Raw genomic sequence first — 21,603 nt, forward strand, 5'->3', positions numbered from 1 at the left:
AAAGGATACATTATTGTTGTCTCACGCCATAGCACAAATGCATTTTAAAACTGCAGTTTTTTCAGAGAAATATGAGTTGAATGAATGTAAGCTGCAAGGTCTCACCAGCGTGAGGTTGTGTAGATCCTGCAGACAAGCTGTGAGGTGTGCTGAGACTATGCTGAGAGCAGCTTCCTTGGACACCAACCCCACTTCCCTTGGCAGGGTGCACACTGCCTCTTGCCATGCCTCCCGCCGTCCGTACATCACTCCTGCGGAGAACAACTCTCATTCCGTCATGCTTCTAACATCATGAAACACTACTGCAATACTATAAAATGCTTCCCCGTAAAAATTATTTGATACAATATAGAAAACTACTTTTTTATCGATATTCTTCGATCGTTTAGGACGTAAGGGTTCTGGAAAATGGAGCAATATACCATGCGATTATTGAAAGACTAATACTGCTGAATCGTGGGGAAACATTAGTGCAAAATGTTAATGGCGTTCCTAATCCTGTTACTGGGGGTCTTAGGTTTTGTTCGCTTAACGCCTATCGACTACACGAAGGTCATTCAGAATGCATTTCACATGTGCATCACCAGTCAACAACACCATATACATATAATTTTTTTTCAACACGCCGGTCGTCTCCCACCGAGGCATGGCGGCCCGAAAAAGAAACACTTTCACCATCATTTACACATAACCACTGTCTTTGCAGAGGCGCGCAGATATGACAGTTCAGAAGTCACTCCAAACAGAAAATATCCCAAACCCCTCCTTTAAAGTGGAGACATTGTACTTTCCACCTCCAGGACTCAAGTCCGGCTAACCGCTTTCCCTGAATCCCTTCACAAAATATTACCCTCCTCACACCACAACTCAAGGCCCAAAAACCATTCGTCTCCATTCACTTTTAACACGCTCACACATGCCTGTTGTTCACTAAGTTTTTGCACAACACAGAAAGAAAATCGAACGAGCATAAAAATCATGCTAGTGATATTATTATTACAATCAAGGGGGAAGCGCTAAACCCGGAGGATTATACAGCCATGCAAGTGATAGTAAACTCACAGGCACGCACAAAAATTGCGAGCTTTATCATTTACAATAACAATGATAATATCCAGATTATCATATTTCATGCATAGAGCCCTATTCATATAGCTGCCAATAGGTAGTCAGAAACACGCCTCTGTTCTCACCTAAGAACTGGACGAGAGTTTCATCATCGAGTGATCGTTCAAGTGAGAGCTTGGTGAGACATGACCAAGTGACAGTCACTTCCTCCAAGCTGAGGTGACCGTCAAGGCCCTGGTAGCCTGTTGTTTCCTTCCCGGGCTCGCCTGTGGCACGGGTAGGGGTGGGGGATGAAGGAGGACGCGTTGAGGCCACCTGAGTCCTGGGCGTCAGAGTGGGTGGATGTGGAGTGGCAGCAGGGGGTGGATGAGAGTGCCAGTAACGAGTGACTATGATGATGGTATGAGCTGTCGCCACTTGCCACACCGCCCGTCTCCACGACGAGCCTAGATCTGTCACAAACAAATTCAGGTATAACAGTTTACGTGTTTCATCTCTTAATATTACATGCTACTAAATATGATATTAAAGTTACCTTAAAATTTATAAAAAAAAACTCATACTAAAACTACAAATTAACATTTATAAGTAATTTATAATGCAGTAAATTCAGACTTCATATTCTAAGAAAGTATATCACAGGTGACGACGCTCCATATGATAAAAGACTTGCTGTAATGTGGTGTTTCTCGTGCCTATTACTAAAACTTATCATGAGGTCACCACCTAACCAATCCTTTAACTCTGAACAGCGTACGAAGGAATATCAACACTAAAGTCTCAGGGGTTCTTAACCCGGGGTGTCCAAATCCCTTGGAGGCATGGGAACCAAATAATGGGGGTATGGGACTATCTCTGAAAAAATTGCCGTTTTTCTATAAATAAATGATAAAGTCCTTATGATTTTCTTTCAACTGTTGTTTCTAGCTATCCATATGTACAGTAAAATCAAGCTACTGACATCTCCTGTCATACTGGTACCTAACAGGACTGGTGGTGGTGACGATTTCCACAGTCTGGCGAAAAGCAGGGTATGGGGACATAGTGGGCAATCTTTTGGTGGTCTTCAATCATAAAAAGGTTAAGAACCCTTGCCTAAGTATTACCGTATGTCTTCCGCCACGAACGTAAGCAGCCCTTTTAAGTTATTTTGTTATTTACAGTCAATTAATAGTATAATATATATATATATATATATATATATATATATATATATATATATATATATATATATATATATTTTTTTTTTTTTTTTTTTTTTTTTTTTCAACAAGTCGGCCGTCTCCCACCGAGGCAGGGTGACCCAAAAAAGAAAGAAAATCCCCAAAAAGAAAATACTTTCATCATCATTCAACACTTTCACCACACTCGCACATTATCACTGTTTTTGCAGAGGTGCTCAGAATACAACAGTCTAGAAGCATAAACATATAAAGATACACAATATATATATATATATATATATATATATATATATATATATATATATATATATATATATATATATATATATATATATGTCGTGCCGAATAGGCAGAACTTGGGATCTTGGCTTAAATAGCAACGTTCATCTTGCCATATAGGACAAGCGAAAATTTGTGTATGCAATAATTTCGCCAAAATCATTCTGAACCTAACGAAAAAAATATATTTCACTGTGTTTGTTTAGTATTAAATTATCGTAAACAAATCTAAAATATATTTAGTTGGGTTCGACTAAAATAAATTGTTCTTGTTATAATAAGGTTAGGTAAGTTTTCTAAGATTCTTTTGGAGCAAAATTAAAATTTTTTACATTAACATTAATGAAAAAAATATATCTTTAAACGTATAAGAGAAAATTTTAGAAAGGACTTAATTTTAAATGATATCTTGCTAATTGACCAGTTTTACATATTCGGCACGACATATATATATATATATATTATTGTAACCACGAGCGAGTGGTATTGATCAATAACAACACTGCGCTAGCCAAGGATTCGAACCCATGTTGTACTGGCCTGCCTCATGGTAAGCGAGAACCACATGACGTACTGTCGAGGCTACACTCACAGTAATGAAGAAAAGACAAGCACAGAGCCAGCACTCACTGTGGCAACGCTTCAATATAGAGCTTTATTAAGTCACTGACTTGAATGCTCTACACAGAGCGAAACGCTAAGATAAAAGATTGTTATGCTAGTATCTTTTTATTACTGTCGTCAGAATGCTGCCTTTGTAACCTGTTCACTCTTAGTAGCATAATATTCATTTTATAATCCCCATCACCTAACGTTGCGTGTTTTACCTAAATCCTATATATTTTTGAGAATTATTATTATAATCACGGAGGAAGCGTTAAGTCCACAGAAGTCATACAACGCCTGGGAAATGAAGGGTAGAGAAATTAAAATTCCTTGGAACAAAAACTCCTTGCCAACATCAAGGCACCTCTTCTCTTGAAAAAATATTTTAGGAAAATGTTTCATGATATATCCCTATATTTTAATTTCGACTGTCAACGCATGAAACTTAATTAAAAAACACAAAATTATATGGTATGTTGGTTTGCACTAAATATGCGTGTAGCATGCATAAGAGTGAAGATTCATCTGACAGTGGTGGCGGTAGTGGTGTCCGTTGATGAGGGCAGCAAGGGCGGTAAGGGTGGCGGGGAGGGTGTGGGCTGGGTGGGCGTAGAGTGGGCGTGCCAGCAGTATTAGATCCGATGGCTCCTCCTTCCCCACACCCACCGTCACTATCAGCCGAAAATCGTCGTGAACCTGCACGATGAAGTAAAAAACAATGTTAACACCAGCAAGTACTATCCTCTCTCCTGTGTAACTAAAGTTATTTATAACATCAGGAGGCAGTACTCGTAGAGGTGTATACAACACCAGCAGACACTATAACCTGTAAGACCAAAGTTATTTATAATACCCAGCAGGTACCACTCTCTCTAACTTAAGAACAGTTATTTATAACACTAACAGATATTATTCATCTTGTGGGCCAGAGAACATAACACTAGCAAGATACAACTTCAAAACACCTGTAGCACGCTCAAGCGCACCTTTGATACCCCCTCCTAAGAGACGACCTTCCGGCACTGACCTTGACATCTGGGGAGCCTAGGGAGGTCATAGCAGCCAGCAGGGTGGGCAGCACGGCAGGTGACTCTGCTCCCTGCAGTATACATCAGGTATTATAACAAATTTCAGTTACGTAACACACATACTTTGAGAAATTAACTATCGATCTTTAGTAAATAAGGTGACAAGTTGTTTTGATTTAGTGAATATCAGTATCTCTTGGAAACATTAGTCAAATACGGATAGAGTAAGAAAAAAAAAAGAACTATGTGCATAATAAGCCTTTTGATGATTCGTGTGCTCATTTACAGAAAAAAAAACATTGTAATTGATTTACTGTCAGTAAAGAGATTTTGAGTTTTGATCTCGTGAGTGAGAAAACAGCTCTCTGTGACAATCCATAAATAAGCAATGTGAATGATGCCTCCACGTACTGTGTGAATTATAATGCAGCTGGATACATAGTAATGTACCGAGCTCCAGGATACTGTGGCATTCACTGTGCATGCACGTCGCTCGACTAACAACACTGTTTATTTTTATAAAGAAATAAATCGGGTACATCAATTATTTATATTTTAAAATCCAAATCTATGTTTGTTGTGGTTATGAATTTATATGCAAGAGGGCATATAAATAAATTCAAATTTATTATACAGCAAAGAGGAATGTGTATGGTTGTTCGGATGTATATACAGTGGTGCATATCTGGCCTTAATGACCTCTGTATACAGGTAAACTGTGACCTTAATGATCTTTGTGTCGTCGCTACACCTAAATCGCGGACTAATATGTTATGAAGAAGCGCTAAACCCGTTGGAGTTAATCAGCGTTTGCGGAATGTGAGGTAAACAGGTTTGCCCCAAGTAAGGGTGAGTACCTTCTATATCTTAATCGAGAGTCTTTCAGTAGCATCATTGCGCCCTTCCAGCCTTTGAAGTGTGTGGTACTGACCTGCACGAGGACCCAGCCTCCCTGCTGCACGGCGTTGGCCAGCACGGTGGCCAGGGGCGGCACGCCCGCCTCCCCGGCGCCGCCACCACTAACCTAACAAACACACATCCTACCATTAAACTACACTTATAATTAGTAATATATTCATGGGGAAGTACTAAACCCGTAATGGGTCATGCAGCATCTGGATGAATGGGATAACGTGTAAGTCCTCATTATTTACTGCTACAAATAATTTATATCTTCCAACTGTTGCTTTCACGACTAACAAACAAATTAGCAGTTAAAACTGGTTGAAGTTCCTGTCCGTCTTGGACCATTATCAAGACATTTCTTGTGAATTAGTGTTAGTTGTGACTCTTTCCAGTCCCGGAATTTTGATCTATTTACAGTACACATCAATACTTTATCCACCATTACTGATATTGATATTTATACTTTTAAGAGTAAAAACCTTCACGAAATAAATACTTATTACAAAACAATAAAAATGCATATCAAACAATTGCATACTCAATGTGATTTATGAGTCAACTTTATAAAAGAGAAACACGATACAACTTATCAAACTGACGAGGGTGGCCTTTTATGTTGTATTAATAAATTAAAAAACGCCCGTAGTTAAAGGGCTGGATAGTAATTTACCTTGCACTGTATGGGTGCCACAACGACCCTGGTGATGCCGGCTAGGCCGCTGACACGGGCGGCACTCACCACCTCCCCGCCCACATCACGCTGGTGTTGTGTCCACACCAACACAGGCAGCTTGCGGTCTTCCACCCCCAGCCTGTACCAACCACCCACTCATTCATTACACCACTTGCTACTTAACATGAATTGATATTACATTCAGGTCTAACAAAACCAATCATATTATAAATATACCTGGAGTATACCTGGGGAGGATTTCAGGGTCAGTAAGAAAACTTGATAATTTCACAGTAACGTAAAACTATCATCGTAAAACTATTAACAAAAGTTCGACAATAAAGGACTCGTGATGTGGCACAATAATACTGGGTCTGGCAATCATGGTTTTAGCTATCAATTAATAAAATTTAATAAAATACAAAGAAAAATGATCAAAATAAATCTACGTATCATAAAATAAAATAAAAAATATTAAATAATGCGAACAATATCAAATCGACAAAGGCATTTCTTATTGATATTTGATGCATTACAGTAGTACGATCTTGAATAAATCAATTTAGGGCATGTGAAGGGTATTTAAATCAATTGTTCCTTAAAGCGAACCTCCCTCGAGGAAAGGGTGGAGAGAGAGGGAGGGAGGGAGGGAGGGAGAGAGAGAGAGAGAGAGAGAGAGAGAGAGAGAGAGAGAGAGAGAGAGAGAGAGAGAGAGAGAGAGAGAGAGAGAGAGAGAGAGAGAGAGAGAGAGAGAGATTTTACTTTAATTAAATGTTACAGAAAAGAAAGCAAAATTGGCCACACTCACATCTTGGAGAGAGCAAGGTCTGGCCGCAGCAACGTTGGGTCCCCCAGCATGCAGTTCACCACTTCTCTCGCTCCGGCCACAAGCTAACAACAGAGTAATTGATAATAAATTAAGAAAAAATGCAACCACTAAACTCTCACCGTCAAACTCCCAACCAACTTTTTCCCCCGTCATCTTCGACACTCCTACTCTCCATCCCTATCCTACAGCCCCCCAAAATTCTATTTAGTTCAAGAGAAACACAATCTACCCCAACACCATCATCTATTTCCATAATTTTGGCAGCGTTTCAACTTTGTCAAGAAATCCCCTACACTAAACAAGGAACCACAAATTCATATATACATGAATACAAACAATATTAACACGAAGACTAAAGCAATTACAAAAAACTAAAACAATGAAAATTACCAAATGCAATGCTCACAGAATAAAAAGTAATAGAAAGTAATACCAAGTAATACAGTGAGAGGGAGTGGATGTAACACTCTTCATCATGGAGCAATGGAGTTTGGAATAGTTGGAAACACTAAATTGCTCTTTGTTCAGACAATGCATGATCAATGATCACGGCTAGACCAAACACGGTCGTTACTGTCTAATACAGTCTGACACCAAATGGCAAGAGATCATAACAGGAATACAATGAAATGATGACATAAAGCATGTCTGATTACTGACAGAATGTGTGCAAAGCTGCTGATAATGGGTGACAACAGTTATGAAAAATATATTGGAAACCAAGAGGCCTTCATGGTGATGAGACATAGGACAAAGTCATTGAATATTAAATGCGTTCTCTTCAGCTAACATGCAAAAGAGCCTGAGGAAATAAATGGAAAGGCAAATCTTATATACTAGGCTTGATATTCACTTAGTCTGATAAACTACATTTTTTGCACTAGTGAATGCTACAAACTGTGACTGAGGAGTCGTACAACCACGAACCTGCGCCAAGGCAGCTGCTAGCAAGATGTATTACTACAGCGAATAAAATAAAATTTAATATCTAAGTAGACAATTGGATGTAATCACTCAATACTAGTGCACGTATATACCTTATGGAGTGACATCACTACCTGTGACCTTGGCACCTTTGTTAGGTCGTGACGTCACTAGCCCATGTATATAAATATATATAAATATATATATATATATATATATATATATATATATATATATATATATATATATATATATATATATATATACATATATATATATATATATATATATATATATATATATATATATATATATATATATATATATATATATATATATATATATATATATATATATATATATATATATGCAAGGAATTCGCGAGAGCATGCGAAATATACACAAACACTGATCTCTGGCTGAAGGAGACTCGAACCTACGAACCTTAGGACAAGGTACGCAGTACCTTGTCCTAAGGTTCGTAGGTTCGAGTCTCCTTCAGCCAGAGATCAGTGTTTATATATATATATATATATATATATATATATATATATATATATATATATATATATATATATATGCAATAAGATCACAGTAAACAGTTGATTTCAGAATATGCAAAACAACCACTCTGAAAGAATAGAGAAATTCCAAGCGCTTTCGTGACTACTCACATTATGAAGGAACTGTTCCTTGATAATGTGAGTAGTCACGAAAGCGCTTGGAATTTCTCTATTCTTTCAGAGTGGTTGTTTTGCATATATATATACATATATATATATATATATATATATATATATATATATATATATATATATATATATATATATATATATATAAGAAGAAGAAAATTGTCAAAGTGGGAAGTCTGAATGTGCGTGGATGTTGTGCAAATGATAAGAAAGAGATGATTGTGGATGTTATGAATGAGAAGAAACTGGATGTCCTGGCTTTAAGTGAAGCGAAGCTGAAGGGGGTGGGAGAGTTTCAATGGAGAGGAATAAATGGGATTAGGTCAGGGGTTTCAAATAGAGTTAGAGCTAAAGAAGGAGTAGCAATAATGTTGAAGGATAAGCTATGGCAGGAAAAGAGGGACTACAAATGTATAAATTCAAGGATTATGTGGAGTAAAATAAAGATTGGATGTGAAAAGTGGGTTATAGTAAGCGTGTATGCACCTGGAGAAGAGAGAAGTGTAGAGGAGAGAGAGAGATTCTGGGAAATGTTGAGTGAATGGAGCAATTTGACAGGAAATTTAGAGTCGGGTGACTTTCTTGATACGATCCAGGATTGTTTTTTAAAACAGTTTGTGACAGAGCCAACTAGGGGAAATAACCTCCTTGACTTGGTTCTTGCCAGTAGGGAAACACTAATTAATAATCTTGAGGTTAATGATGAGCTTGGGGAGAGTGATCACAAATCACTCAGTTTTAACATATCATGGAATTCCCCTAATAATGGCAATCAAGTCTCCGTCCCTGACTTTCGCTTGGCTGATTTCATAGGACTGAAAAATTACTTAGGTGGGCTGAACTGGAATGACCTGACTAGGGGTCAGGTAGGTGGTGATGGTTGCCGATATGATGCTTTCCAGGGCATAGTTCTAGCTGCTCAGTCAAATTATGTTCCAAATAGGGAAATCAGATCAAACAAAAATGATCCTAAATGGATGAACAATAGATTAAAATATCTGATTGGTCAAAAGAGAGGCATATATAGGCAAATCAAAAGAGGAGAGGGGCAATTAAGAAATCGATATATTCAGTTAAAGAGAGAAATAAAAAAGGGAATTAGAAAAGCAAATAGAGATTATGAGGTTAAAGTTGCAAGAGAATCGAAGACTAACCCAAAAGGATTCTTTCAGGTATACAGAAGTAAGATCAGGGACAAGATAGGCCCACTCAAAAGTTCCTCGGGTCAGCTCACTGACAGTGATAAGGAAATGTGTAGAATTTTTAACACATACTTCCTCTCAGTTTTTACACAGGAGGATACCAGCGATATTCCAGTAATGATAAATTATGTAGAACAGGACGATAATAAACTGTGCACTATTAGGGTCACAAGTGACATGGTCCTTAGGCAAATAGATAAATTAAAACCTAACAAATCCCCAGGCCCTGATGAACTGTATGCAAGGGTTCTAAAGGAATGTAAAGAGGAGCTTAGCACACCTTTGGCTAATCTTTTCAACATATCACTACAAACTGGCATGGTGCCAGATAAGTGGAAAATGGCAAATGTGATACCTATTTTCAAAACAGGTGACAGGTCCTTAGCTTCGAACTATAGACCAATAAGCCTAACCTCCATAGTGGGAAAATTTATGGAATCAATAATTGCCGAGGCAGTTCGTAGCCACCTTGAAAAGCATAAATTAATCAACGAATCTCAGCATGGTTTTACAAAGGGGCGTTCCTGCCTTACGAATTTATTAACTTTTTTCACTAAGGTATTTGAGGAGGTAGATCATGGTAATGAATATGATATTGTGTATATGGACTTCAGTAAGGCTTTTGACAGGGTCCCACATCAGAGACTATTGAGGAAAATTAAAGCACATGGAATAGGAGGAGAAATTTTTTCCTGGATAGAGGCATGGTTGACAAATAGGCAGCAGAGAGTTTGCATAAATGGGGAGAAATCAGAGTGGGGAAGCGTCACGAGCGGTGTTCCACAGGGGTCAGTGTTGGGCCCCCTGCTGTTCACAATCTACATAAACGACATAGATGAGGGCATAAAGAGCGACATCGGCAAGTTTGCCGATGACACCAAAATAGGCCGTCGAATTCATTCTGACGAGGACATTCGAGCACTCCAGGAAGATTTGAATAGACTGATGCAGTGGTCGGAGAAGTGGCAGATGCAGTTTAATATAGACAAATGCAAAGTTCTAAATGTTGGACAGGACAATAACCATGCCACATATAAACTAAATAATGTAGATCTTAATATTACGGATTGCGAAAAAGATTTAGGAGTTCTGGTTAGCAGTAATCTGAAACCAAGACAACAGTGCATAAGTGTTCGCAATAAAGCTAATAGAATCCTTGGCTTCATATCAAGAAGCATAAATAATAGGAGTCCTCAGGTTGTTCTTCAACTCTATACATCCTTGGTTAGGCCTCATTTAGATTATGCTGCACAGTTTTGGTCACCGTATTACAGAATGGATATAAATTCTCTGGAAAATGTACAAAGGAGGATGACAAAGATGATCCCATGTATCAGAAACCTTCCCTATGAGGATAGACTAAGGGCCCTGAAACTGCACTCTCTAGAAAGACGTAGAATTAGGGGGGATATGATTGAGGTTTATAAGTGGAAGACAGGAATAAATAAAGGGGATGTAAATAGTGTGCTGAAAATATCTAGCCTAGACAGGACTCGCAGCAATGGTTTTAAGTTGGAAAAATTCAGATTCAGGAGGGATATAGGAAAGTACTGGTTTGGTAATAGAGTTGTGGATGAGTGGAACAAACTCCCAAGTACCGTTATAGAGGCCAGAACGTTGTGTAGCTTTAAAAATAGGTTGGATAAATACATGAGTAGATGTGGGTGGGTGTGAGTTGGACCTGATAGCTTGTGCTAACAGGTCGGTTGCCGTGTTCCTCCCTTAAGTCAATGTGACCTGACCTGACTAGGTTGGGTGCATTGGCTTAAGCCGGTAGGGACTTGGACCTGCCTCGCATGGGCCAGTAGGCCTTCTGCAGTGTTCCTTCGTTCTTATGTTCTTATGAGAGTAATGGTGGTTGGGGATTTCAATGCTAAAGTGGGTAAAAATGTTATAGAGGGAGTAGTAGCTAAATTTGGGATGCCAGGGGTAAATGTAAATGGGGAGCCTTTAATTGAGCTATGTGTAGAAAGAAATTTGGTAATAAGTAATACATAATTTATGAAAAAGAAGATAAATAAATATACAAGGTATGATGTAGCACGTAATGAAAGTAGTTTGTTAGATTATGTATTGGTGGATAAAAGGTTGATGGGTAGGCTCCAGGATGTACATGTTTATAGAGGGGCAACTGATATATCGGATCATTATTTAGTTGTAGCTACAGTTAGAGTAAGAGGTAGATGGGAAAAGAGGAAGGTGGCAACAACAAGTAAGAGGGAGGTGAAAGTGTATAAACTAAGGGAGGAGGAAGTTCGGGCGAGATAAAAGCGACTATTGGCAGAAAGGTGGGCTAGTGCAAAGATGAGTAGTGGGGGGGTTGAAGAGGGTTGGAATAGTTTTAAAAATGCAGTATTAGAATGTGGGTCAGAAGTTTGTGGTTATAGGAGGGTGGGGGCAGGAGGAAAGAGGAGTGATTGGTGGAATGATGAAGTAAAGGGTGTGATAAAAAAGAAAAAGGTAGCTTATGAGAGGTTTTTACAAAGCAGAAGTGTTATAAGAAGAGCAGAGTATATGGAGAGTAAAAGAAAGGTGAAGAGAGTGGTGAGAGAGTGCAAAAGGAGAGCAGATGAAAGAGTGGGAGAGGCACTGCCAAGAAATTTTAATGAAAATAAGAAAAATTTTTGGAGTGAGTTAAACAAGTTAAGAAAGCCTAGGGAAAGTATGGATTTGTCAGTTAAAAACAGAGTAGGGGAGTTAGTAGATGGGGAGAGGGAGGTATTAGGTAGATGGAGAGAATATTTTGAGGAACTTTTAAATGTTGAGGAAGAAAGGGAGGCGGTAATTTCATGCACTGGTCAGGGAGGTATACCATCTTTTAGGAGTGAAGAAGAGCAGAATGTAAGTGAGGCATTACGTAAAATGAAAGGGGGTAAAGCAGCTGGAACTGATGGGATCATGACAGAAATGCTAAAAGCAGGGGGGGATATAGTGTTGGAGTGGTTGGTACTTTTGTTTAATAAATGTATGAAAGAGGGGAAGGTACCTAGGGATTGGCGGAGAGCATGTATAGTCCCTTTATATAAAGGGAAAGGGGACAAAAGAGATTGTAAAAATTATAGAGGAATAAGTTTACTGAGTATACCAGGAAAAGTATACGATAGGGTTATAATTGAAAGAATTAGAGGTAAGACAGAATGTAGGATTGCGGATGAGCAAAGAGGCTTCAGAGTGGGTAGGGGATGTGTAGATCAAGTGTTTACATTGAAGCATATATGTGAACAGTATTTAGATAAAGGTAGGGAAGTTTTTATTGCATTTATGGATTTAGAAAAGGCATATGATAGAGTGGATGTTGCAAGTATATGGAATAGGTGGTAAGTTACTAAATGCTGTAAAGAGCTTTTATGAGGATAGCGAGGCTCAGGTTAGGGTGTGTAGAAGAGAGGGAGAATACTTCCCGGTAAAAGTAGGTCTTAGACAGGGATGTGTAATGTCACCATGATTGTTTAATATATTTATAGATGAGGTTGTAAAAGAAGTAAATGCTAGGGTGTTTGGGAGAGGGGTGGGATTAAATTATGGGGAATCAAATTCAAAATGGGAATTGACACAGTTACTTTTTGCTGATGATACTGTGCTTATGGGAGATTCTAAAGAAAAATTGCAAAGGTTAGTGGATGAGTCTGAGAATGTGTGTAAAGGTAGAAAGTTGAAAGTGAACATAGAAAAGAGTAAGGTGATGAGGGTATCAAATGATTTAGATAAAGAAAAATTGGATATCAAATTGGGGAGGAGGAGTATGGAAGAAGTGAATGTTTTCAGATACTTTGGAGTTGACGTGTCGGCGGATGGATTTATGAAGGATGAGGTTAATCATAGAATTGATGAGGGAAAAAAGGTGAGTGGTGCATTGAGGTATATTTGGAGTCAAAAAACGTTATCTATGGAGGCAAAGAAGGGAATGTATGAAAGTATAGTAGTACCAACACTCTTATATGGATGTGAAGCTTGGGTGGTAAATGCAGCAGCGAGGAGACGGATGGAGGCAGTGGAGATGTCCTGTCTAAGGGCAATGTGTGGTGTAAATATTATGCAGAAAATTCGGAGTGTGGAAATTAGGAGAAGGTGTGGAGTTAATAAAAGCATTAGTCAGAGGGCAGAAGAGGGGTTGTTGAGGTGGTTTGGTCATTTAGAGAGAATGGATCAAAGTAGAATGACATGGAAAGCATATAAATCTATAGGGGAAGGAAGGAGGGGTAGGGGTCGTCCTCGAAAGGGTTGGAAAGAGGGGGTAAAGGTTTTGTGGGCTAGGGGCTTGGATTTCCAGCAAGCGTGCATGAGTGTGTTCGATAGGAGTGAATGGAGGCGAATGATACTTGGGACCTGACGATCTGTTGGAGTGTGAGCAGGGTAATATTTAGTGAAGGGATTCAGGGAAACCGGTTATTTTCATATAGTCGGACTTGAGTCCTGGAAATGGGAAGTACAATGCCTGCACTTTAAAGGAGGGGTTCGGGATATTGGCAGTTTGGAGGGATATGTTGTGTATCTTTATACGTATATGCTTCTAAGCTGTTGTATTCTGAGCACCTCTGCAAAAGCAGTGATAATGTGTGAGTGTGGTGAAAGTGTTGAATGATGAAAGTATTTTCTTTTTGGGGATTTTCTTTCTTTTTTTGGGTCACCCTGCCTCGGGGGGAGACGGCCGACTTGTTGAAAAAAAAAAAAATATATATATATATATATATATATATATATATATATATATATATATATATATATATATATATATATATATATATATATATATATATAGAGAGAGAGAGAGAGAGAGAGAGAGAGAGAGAGAGAGAGGCAACAGATATATCGGATCATTATTTAGTTGTAGCTACAATTAGAGTAAGAGGTAGGTGGGAAAAGAGGAAAATGGCAACAACAAGCAAGAAGGATGTGAAAGTGTTTAAACTAAGGGAGGAGGAAGTTCGGGTGAGATATAAGCAACTATTGGCAGAAAGGTGGGCTGGTGCAAGTATGAGTAGTGGGGGGGTTGAAGAGGGTTGGAATAGTTTTAAAAATACGGTATTAGAATATGGGGCAGAAGTTTGTGGTTATAGGAGAGTGGGTGCAGGAGGAATGAGGAGTGATTGGTGGAATGATGAGGTAAAGGGTGTGATAAAAGAGAAAAAGTTAGCTTATGAGAGGTTTTTACAAAGCAGAAGTGTTATAAGAAGAGTAGAGTATATGGAGAGTAAAAGAAAGGTGAAGAGAGTGGTGAGAGAGTGCAAAAGGAGAGCAGATGATAGAGTGGGCAAGGCACTGTCAAGGAATTTTAATGAAAATAAGAAAAAAAAATGTAGTTAAACAAGTTAAGAAAGTCTAGAAAACGAATGGATTTGTCAGTTAAAAACAGAGTAGGGGAGTTAGTAGATGGGCAGATGGAGGTTTTGGGTAGATGGAGAGAATATTTTGAGGAACTTTTAAATGTCGACAAAGAAAGGGAAGCGGTAATTTCATGCACTGGCCAGGGAGGTATACCATCTTTTAGGAGTGAAGAACAGGATGTGAGTGTGGGGGAGGTGCGTGAGGCATTACGTAGAATGAAAGGGGGTAAAGCAGCTGGAACTGATGGGATCATGACAGAAATGTTAAAAGCAGCGGGGGATATAGTATTGGAGTGGTTGGTATTATTGTTTAATAAATGCATGAAAAAGGGGAAGGTACCTAGGGACTGGCAGAGAGCATGTATAGTCCCTTTATATAAAGGGAAGGGGGACAAAAGAGATTGTAAAAATTATAGAGGAATAAGTTTACTGAGTATACCAAGAAAAGTGAACGATAGGGTTATAATTGAAAGAATTAGAGGTAAGTATTTAGATAAAGGTAGGGAAGTTTTTATTGCATTTATGGATTTAGAAAAGGCATATATGATAGAGTGGATAGGGGAGCAATGTGGCAGATGTTGCAAGTATATGGAATAGGTGGTAAGTTACTAAATGCTGAAAAGAGTTTTTATGAGGATAGTGAGGCTCAGGTTAGGGTGTGTAGAAGAGAGGGAGACTACTTCCCGGTAAAAGTAGGTCTTAGACAGGGATGTGTAATGTCACCATGATTGTTTAATGTATTTATAGATGGGGTTGTAAAAGAAGTAAATGCTAGGGTGTTCGGGAGAGGGGTGGGATTAAATTATGGGGAATCAAATACAAAATGGGAATTGACACAGTTACTTTTTGCTGATGATACTGTGCTCATGGGAGATTCTAAAGAAAATTTGCAAAGGTTAGTGGATGAGTTTGGGAGTGTGTGTAAAGGTAGAAACTTGAAAGTGAACATAGAAAAGAGTAAGGTGATGAGGGTATCAAATGATTTAGATAAAGAAAAATTGGATATCAAATTGGGGAGGAGGAGTATGGAAGAAGTGAATGTTTTCAGATACTTGGGAGTTGACGTGTCAGCGGATGGATTTATGAAGGATGAGGTTAATCATAGAACTGATGAGGGAAAAAAGGTGAGTGGTGCGTTGAGGTATATGTGGAGACAAAAAACGTTATCTATGGAGGCAAAGAAGGGAATGTATGAAAGTATAGTAGTACCAACACTCTTATATGGGTGTGAAGCTTGGGTTGTGAATGCAGCAGTGAGGAGGCGGCTGAAGGCAGTGGAGATGTCCTGTCTAAGGGCAATGTGTGGTGTAAATATTATGCAGAAAATTCGGAGTGTGAAAATTAGGAGAAGGTGCGGAGTTAATAAAAGTATTAGTCCGAGGGCAGAAGAGGGGTTGTTGAGGTGGTTTGGTCATTTAGAGAGAATGGATCAAAGTAGAATGACATGGAAAGCATATAAATCTATAGGGGAAGGAAGGAGGGGTAGGGGTCGTCCTCGAAAGGGTTGGAAAGAGGGGGTAAAGGTTTTGTGGGCTAGGGGCTTGGATTTCCAGCAAGCGTGCATGAGTGTGTTCGATAGGAGTGAATGGAGGCGAATGATACTTGGGACCTGACGATCTGTTGGAGTGTGAGCAGGGTAATATTTAGTGAAGGGATTCAGGGAAACCGGTTATTTTCATATAGTCGGACTTGAGTCCTGGAAATGGGAAGTACAATGCCTGCACTTTAAAGGAGGGGTTCGGGATATTGGCAGTTTGGAGGGATATGTTGTGTATCTTTATACGTATATGCTTCTAAGCTGTTGTATTCTGAGCACCTCTGCAAAAGCAGTGATAATGTGTGAGTGTGGTGAAAGTGTTGAATGATGATGAAAGTATTTTCTTTTTGGGGATTTTCTTTCTTTTTTTGGGTCACCCTGCCTCGGGGGGAGACGGCCGACTTGTTAAAAAAAAAAAAAAAATATATATATATATATATATATATATATATATATATATATATATATATATATATATATATATATATATATATATATATATATATATATATATATATAGAGAGAGAGAGAGAGAGAGAGAGAGAGAGAGAGAGAGGCAACTGATATATCGGATCATTATTTAGTTGTAGCTACAATTAGAGTAAGAGGTAGGTGGGAAAAGAGGAAAATGGCAACAACAAGCAAGAAGGATGTGAAAGTGTTTAAACTAATGGAGGAGGAAGTTCGGGTGAGATATAAGCAACTATTGGCAGAAAGGTGGGCTGGTGCAAGTATGAGTAGTGGGGGGGTTGAAGAGGGTTGGAATAGTTTTAAAAATACGGTATTAGAATATGGGGCAGAAGTTTGTGGTTATAGGAGAGTGGGTGCAGGAGGAATGAGGAGTGATTGGTGGAATGATGAGGTAAAGGGTGTGATAAAAGAGAAAAAGTTAGCTTATGAGAGGTTTTTACAAAGCAGAAGTGTTATAAGAAGAGTAGAGTATATGGAGAGTAAAAGAAAGGTGAAGAGAGTGGTGAGAGAGTGCAAAAGGAGAGCAGATGATAGAGTGGGCAAGGCACTGTCAAGGAATTTTAATGAAAATAAGAAAAAAAAATGGAGTTAAACAAGTTAAGAAAGTCTAGAAAACGAATGGATTTGTCAGTTAAAAACAGAGTAGGGGAGTTAGTAGATGGGCAGATGGAGGTTTTGGGTAGATGGAGAGAATATTTTGAGGAACTTTTAAATGTCGACAAAGAAAGGGAAGCGGTAATTTCATGCACTGGCCAGGGAGGTATACCATCTTTTAGGAGTGAAGAACAGGATGTGAGTGTGGGGGAGGTGCGTGAGGCATTACGTAGAATGAAAGGGGGTAAAGCAGCTGGAACTGATGGGATCATGACAGAAATGTTAAAAGCAGCGGGGGATATAGTATTGGAGTGGTTGGTATTTTTGTTTAATAAATGCATGAAAAAGGGGAAGGTACCTAGGGACTGGCAGAGAGCATGTATAGTCCCTTTATATAAAGGGAAGGGGGACAAAAGAGATTGTAAAAATTATAGAGGAATAAGTTTACTGAGTATACCAGGAAAAGTGAACGATAGGGTTATAATTGAAAGAATTAGAGGTAAGTATTTAGATAAAGGTAGGGAAGTTTTTATTGCATTTATGGATTTAGAAAAGGCATATATGATAGAGTGGATAGGGGAGCAATGTGGCAGATGTTGCAAGTATATGGAATAGGTGGTAAGTTACTAAATGCTGAAAAGAGTTTTTATGAGGATAGTGAGGCTCAGGTTAGGGTGTGTAGAAGAGAGGGAGACTACTTCCCGGTAAAAGTAGGTCTTAGACAGGGATGTGTAATGTCACCATGATTGTTTAATGTATTTATAGATGGGGTTGTAAAAGAAGTAAATGCTAGGGTGTTCGGGAGAGGGGTGGGATTAAATTATGGGGAATCAAATACAAATTGGGAATTGACACAGTTACTTTTTGCTGATGATACTGTGCTCATGGGAGATTCTAAAGAAAATTTGCAAAAGTTAGTGGATGAGTTTGGGAGTGTGTGTAAAGGTAGAAAGTTGAAAGTGAACATAGAAAAGAGTAAGGTGATGAGGGTATCAAATGATTTAGATAAAGAAAAATTGGATATCAAATTGGGGAGGAGGAGTATGGAAGAAGTGAATGTTTTCAGATACTTGGGAGTTGACGTGTCAGCGGATGGATTTATGAAGGATGAGGTTAATCATAGAACTGATGAGGGAAAAAAGGTGAGTGGTGCGTTGAGGTATATGTGGAGACAAAAAACGTTATCTATGGAGGCAAAGAAGGGAATGTATGAAAGTATAGTAGTACCAACACTCTTATATGGGTGTGAAGCTTGGGTTGTGAATGCAGCAGCGAGGAGGCGGCTGAAGGCAGTGGAGATGTCCTGTCTAAGGGCAATGTGTGGTGTAAATATTATGCAGAAAATTCGGAGTGTGAAAATTAGGAGAAGGTGCGGAGTTAATAAAAGTATTAGTCCGAGGGCTGAAGAGGGGTTGTTGAGGTGGTTTGGTCATTTAGAGAGAATGGATCAAAGTAGAATGACATGGAGAGCGTATAAGTCTGTAGGGGAAGGAAGGCGGGGTAGGGGTCGTCCTCGAAAAGGTTGGAGGGAGGGGGGTTTAAAGGAGGTTTTGTGGGCGAGGGGCTTGGACTTCCAGCAAGCATGCGTGAGCGTGTTAGATAGGAGTGAATGGAGACGAATGGTATTTGGAACTGACGATTTGTTGGAGTGTGAGCAGGGTAATATTTAGTGAATGAGAAGAATGAGAAGAAGCTGGATGTCCTGGCTTTAAGTGAAACAAAGCTGAAGGGGGTGGGAGAGTTTCAGTGGAGAGGAATAAATGGGATTAGGTCAGGGGTTTCAAATAGAGTTAGAGCTAAAGAAGGAGTAGCAATAATGTTGAAGGATAAGCTATGGCAGGAAAAGAGGGACTATAAATGTATTAATTCAAGGATTATGTGGAGTAAAATAAAGATTGGATGTGAAAAGTGGGTTATAATAAGCGTGTATGCACCTGGAGAAGAGAGAAGTGTAGAGGAGAGAGAGAGATTTTGGGAAATGTTGAGTGAATGCGTGGGGAGTTTTGAATCAAGTGTGAGAGTAATGGTGGTTGGGGATTTTAATGCTAAAGTGGGTAAAAATGTTATGGAGGGAGTAGTAGGTAAATTTGGGGTGCCAGGGGTAAATGTAAATGGGGAGCCTTTAATTGAGCTATGTGTAGAAAGAAATTTGGTAATAAGTAATACATATTTTATGAAAAAGAGGATAAATAAATATACAAGGTATGATGTAGCACGTAATGAAAGTAGTTTATTAGATTATGTATTGGTGGATAAAAGGTTGATGGGTAGGCTCCAGGATGTACATGTTTATAGAGGGGCAACTGATATATCGGATCATTATTTAGTTGTAGCTACAGTTAGAGTAAGAGGTAGATGGGAAAAGAGGAAGGTGGCAACAACAAGTAAGAGGGAAGTGAAAGTGTATAAACTAAGGGAGGAGGAAGTTCGGGTGAGATATAAGCGACTATTGGCAGAAAGGTGGGCTAGTGCAAAGATGAGTAGTGGGGGGGTTGAAGAGGGTTGGAATAGTTTTAAAAATGCAGTATTAGAATGTGGGGCAGAAGTTTGTGGTTATAGGAGGGTGGGGGCAGGAGGAAAGAGGAGTGATTGGTGGAATGATGAAGTAAAGGGTGTGATAAAAGAGAAAAAGGTAGCTTATGAGAGGTTTTTACAAAGCAGAAGTGTTATAAGAAGAGCAGAGTATATGGAGAGTAAAAGAAAGGTAAAGAGAGTGGTGAGAGAGTGCAAAAGGAGAGCAGATGATAGAGTGGGAGAGGCACTGTCAAGAAATTTTAATGAAAATAAGAAAAAATTTTGGAGTGAGTTAAACAAGTTAAGAAAGCCTAGGGAAAATATGGATTTGTCAGTTAAAAACAGAGTAGGGGAGTTAGTAGATGGGGAGATGGAGGTATTGGGTAGATGGCGAGAATATTTTGAGGAACTTTTAAATGTTAAGGAAGAAACAGAGGCAGTAATTTCATGCACTGGTCAGGGAGGTATACCATCTTTTAGGAGTGAAGAAGAGCAGAATGTAAGTGTGGGGGAGGTACGTGAGGCATTACGTAAAATGAAAGGGGGTAAAGCAGCTGGAACTGATGGGATCATGACAGAAATGTTAAAAGCAGGGGGGGATATAGTGTTGGAGTGGTTGGTACTTTTGTTTAATAAATGTATGAAAGAGGGGAAGGTACCTAGGGATTGGCAGAGAGCATGTATAGTCCCTTTATATAAAGGGAAAGGGGACAAAAGAGACTGTAAAAATTATAGAGGAATAAGCTTACTGAGTATACCAGGAAAAGTGTACGGTAGGGTTATAATTGAAAGAATTAGAGGTAAGACAGAATGTAGGATTGCGGATGAGCAAGGAGGTTTTAGAGTGGGTAGGGGATGTGTAGATCAGGTGTTTACATTGAAGCATATATGTGAACAGTATTTAGATAAAGATAGGGAAGTTTTTATTGCATTTATGGATTTAGAAAAGGCATATGATAGAGTGGATAGAGGAGCAATGTGGCAGATGTTGCAAGTATATGGAATAGGTGGTAAGTTATTAAATGCTGTAAAGAGTTTTTATGAGGATAGTGAGGCTCAGGTTAGGGTGTGTAGAAGAGAGGGAGACTACTTCCCGGTAAAAGTAGGTCTTAGACAGGGATGTGTAATGTCACCATGGTTGTTTAATATATTTATAGATGGGGTTGTAAAGGAAGTAAATGCTAGGGTGTTTGGGAGAGGGGTGGGATTAAATTATGGGGAATCAAATTCAAAATGGGAATTGACACAGTTACTTTTTGCTGATGATACTGTGCTTATGGGAGATTCTAAAGAAAAATTGCAAAGGTTAGTGGATGAGTTTGGGAATGTGTGTAAAGGTAGAAAGTTGAAAGTGAACATAGAAAAGAGTAAGGTGATGAGGGTGTCAAATGATTTAGATAAAGAAAAATTGGATATCAAATTGGGGAGGAGGAGTATGGAAGAAGTGAATGTTTTCAGATACTTGGGAGTTGACGTGTCGGCGGATGGATTTATGAAGGATGAGGTTAATCATAGAATTGATGAGGGAAAAAAAGGTGAGTGGTGCGTTGAGGTATATGTGGAGTCAAAAAACGTTATCTATGGAGGCAAAGAAGGGAATGTATGAAAGTATAGTAGTACCAACACTCTTATATGGGTGTGAAGCTTGGGTGGTAAATGCAGCAGCGAGGAGACGGTTGGAGGCAGCGGAGATGTCCTGTTTAAGGGCAATGTGTGGTGTAAATATTATGCAGAAAATTCGGAGTGTGGAAATTAGGAGAAGGTGTGGAGTT

At 39.0% G+C, this 21,603-nt stretch overlaps 1 protein-coding gene across 1 annotated transcript in view; it reads right to left on the reverse strand.

Moving 5' to 3' along the window:
• The window catches only part of LOC128689224 (dynein axonemal heavy chain 6-like), a 75,789-nt gene that overhangs the window by 458 nt on the left and 53,728 nt on the right, over positions 1–21,603 (reverse strand). Inside the window, exons 34-40 of the mRNA XM_070086322.1 lie at positions 6,553–6,635; positions 5,742–5,883; positions 5,097–5,189; positions 4,165–4,236; positions 3,668–3,833; positions 1,194–1,520; positions 106–251 (exon numbers count right to left, since the gene is read on the reverse strand). Coding sequence (XP_069942423.1) covers positions 106–251; positions 1,194–1,520; positions 3,668–3,833; positions 4,165–4,236; positions 5,097–5,189; positions 5,742–5,883; positions 6,553–6,635 — 1,029 coding nt within the window. The remainder of the gene's footprint in view (positions 1–105; positions 252–1,193; positions 1,521–3,667; positions 3,834–4,164; positions 4,237–5,096; positions 5,190–5,741; positions 5,884–6,552; positions 6,636–21,603) is intronic.

Source organism: Cherax quadricarinatus, chromosome 18 (genome assembly GCF_038502225.1).
Source record: "Cherax quadricarinatus isolate ZL_2023a chromosome 18, ASM3850222v1, whole genome shotgun sequence".
Classification (NCBI taxonomy): Eukaryota; Metazoa; Arthropoda; class Malacostraca; order Decapoda; family Parastacidae; genus Cherax; species Cherax quadricarinatus.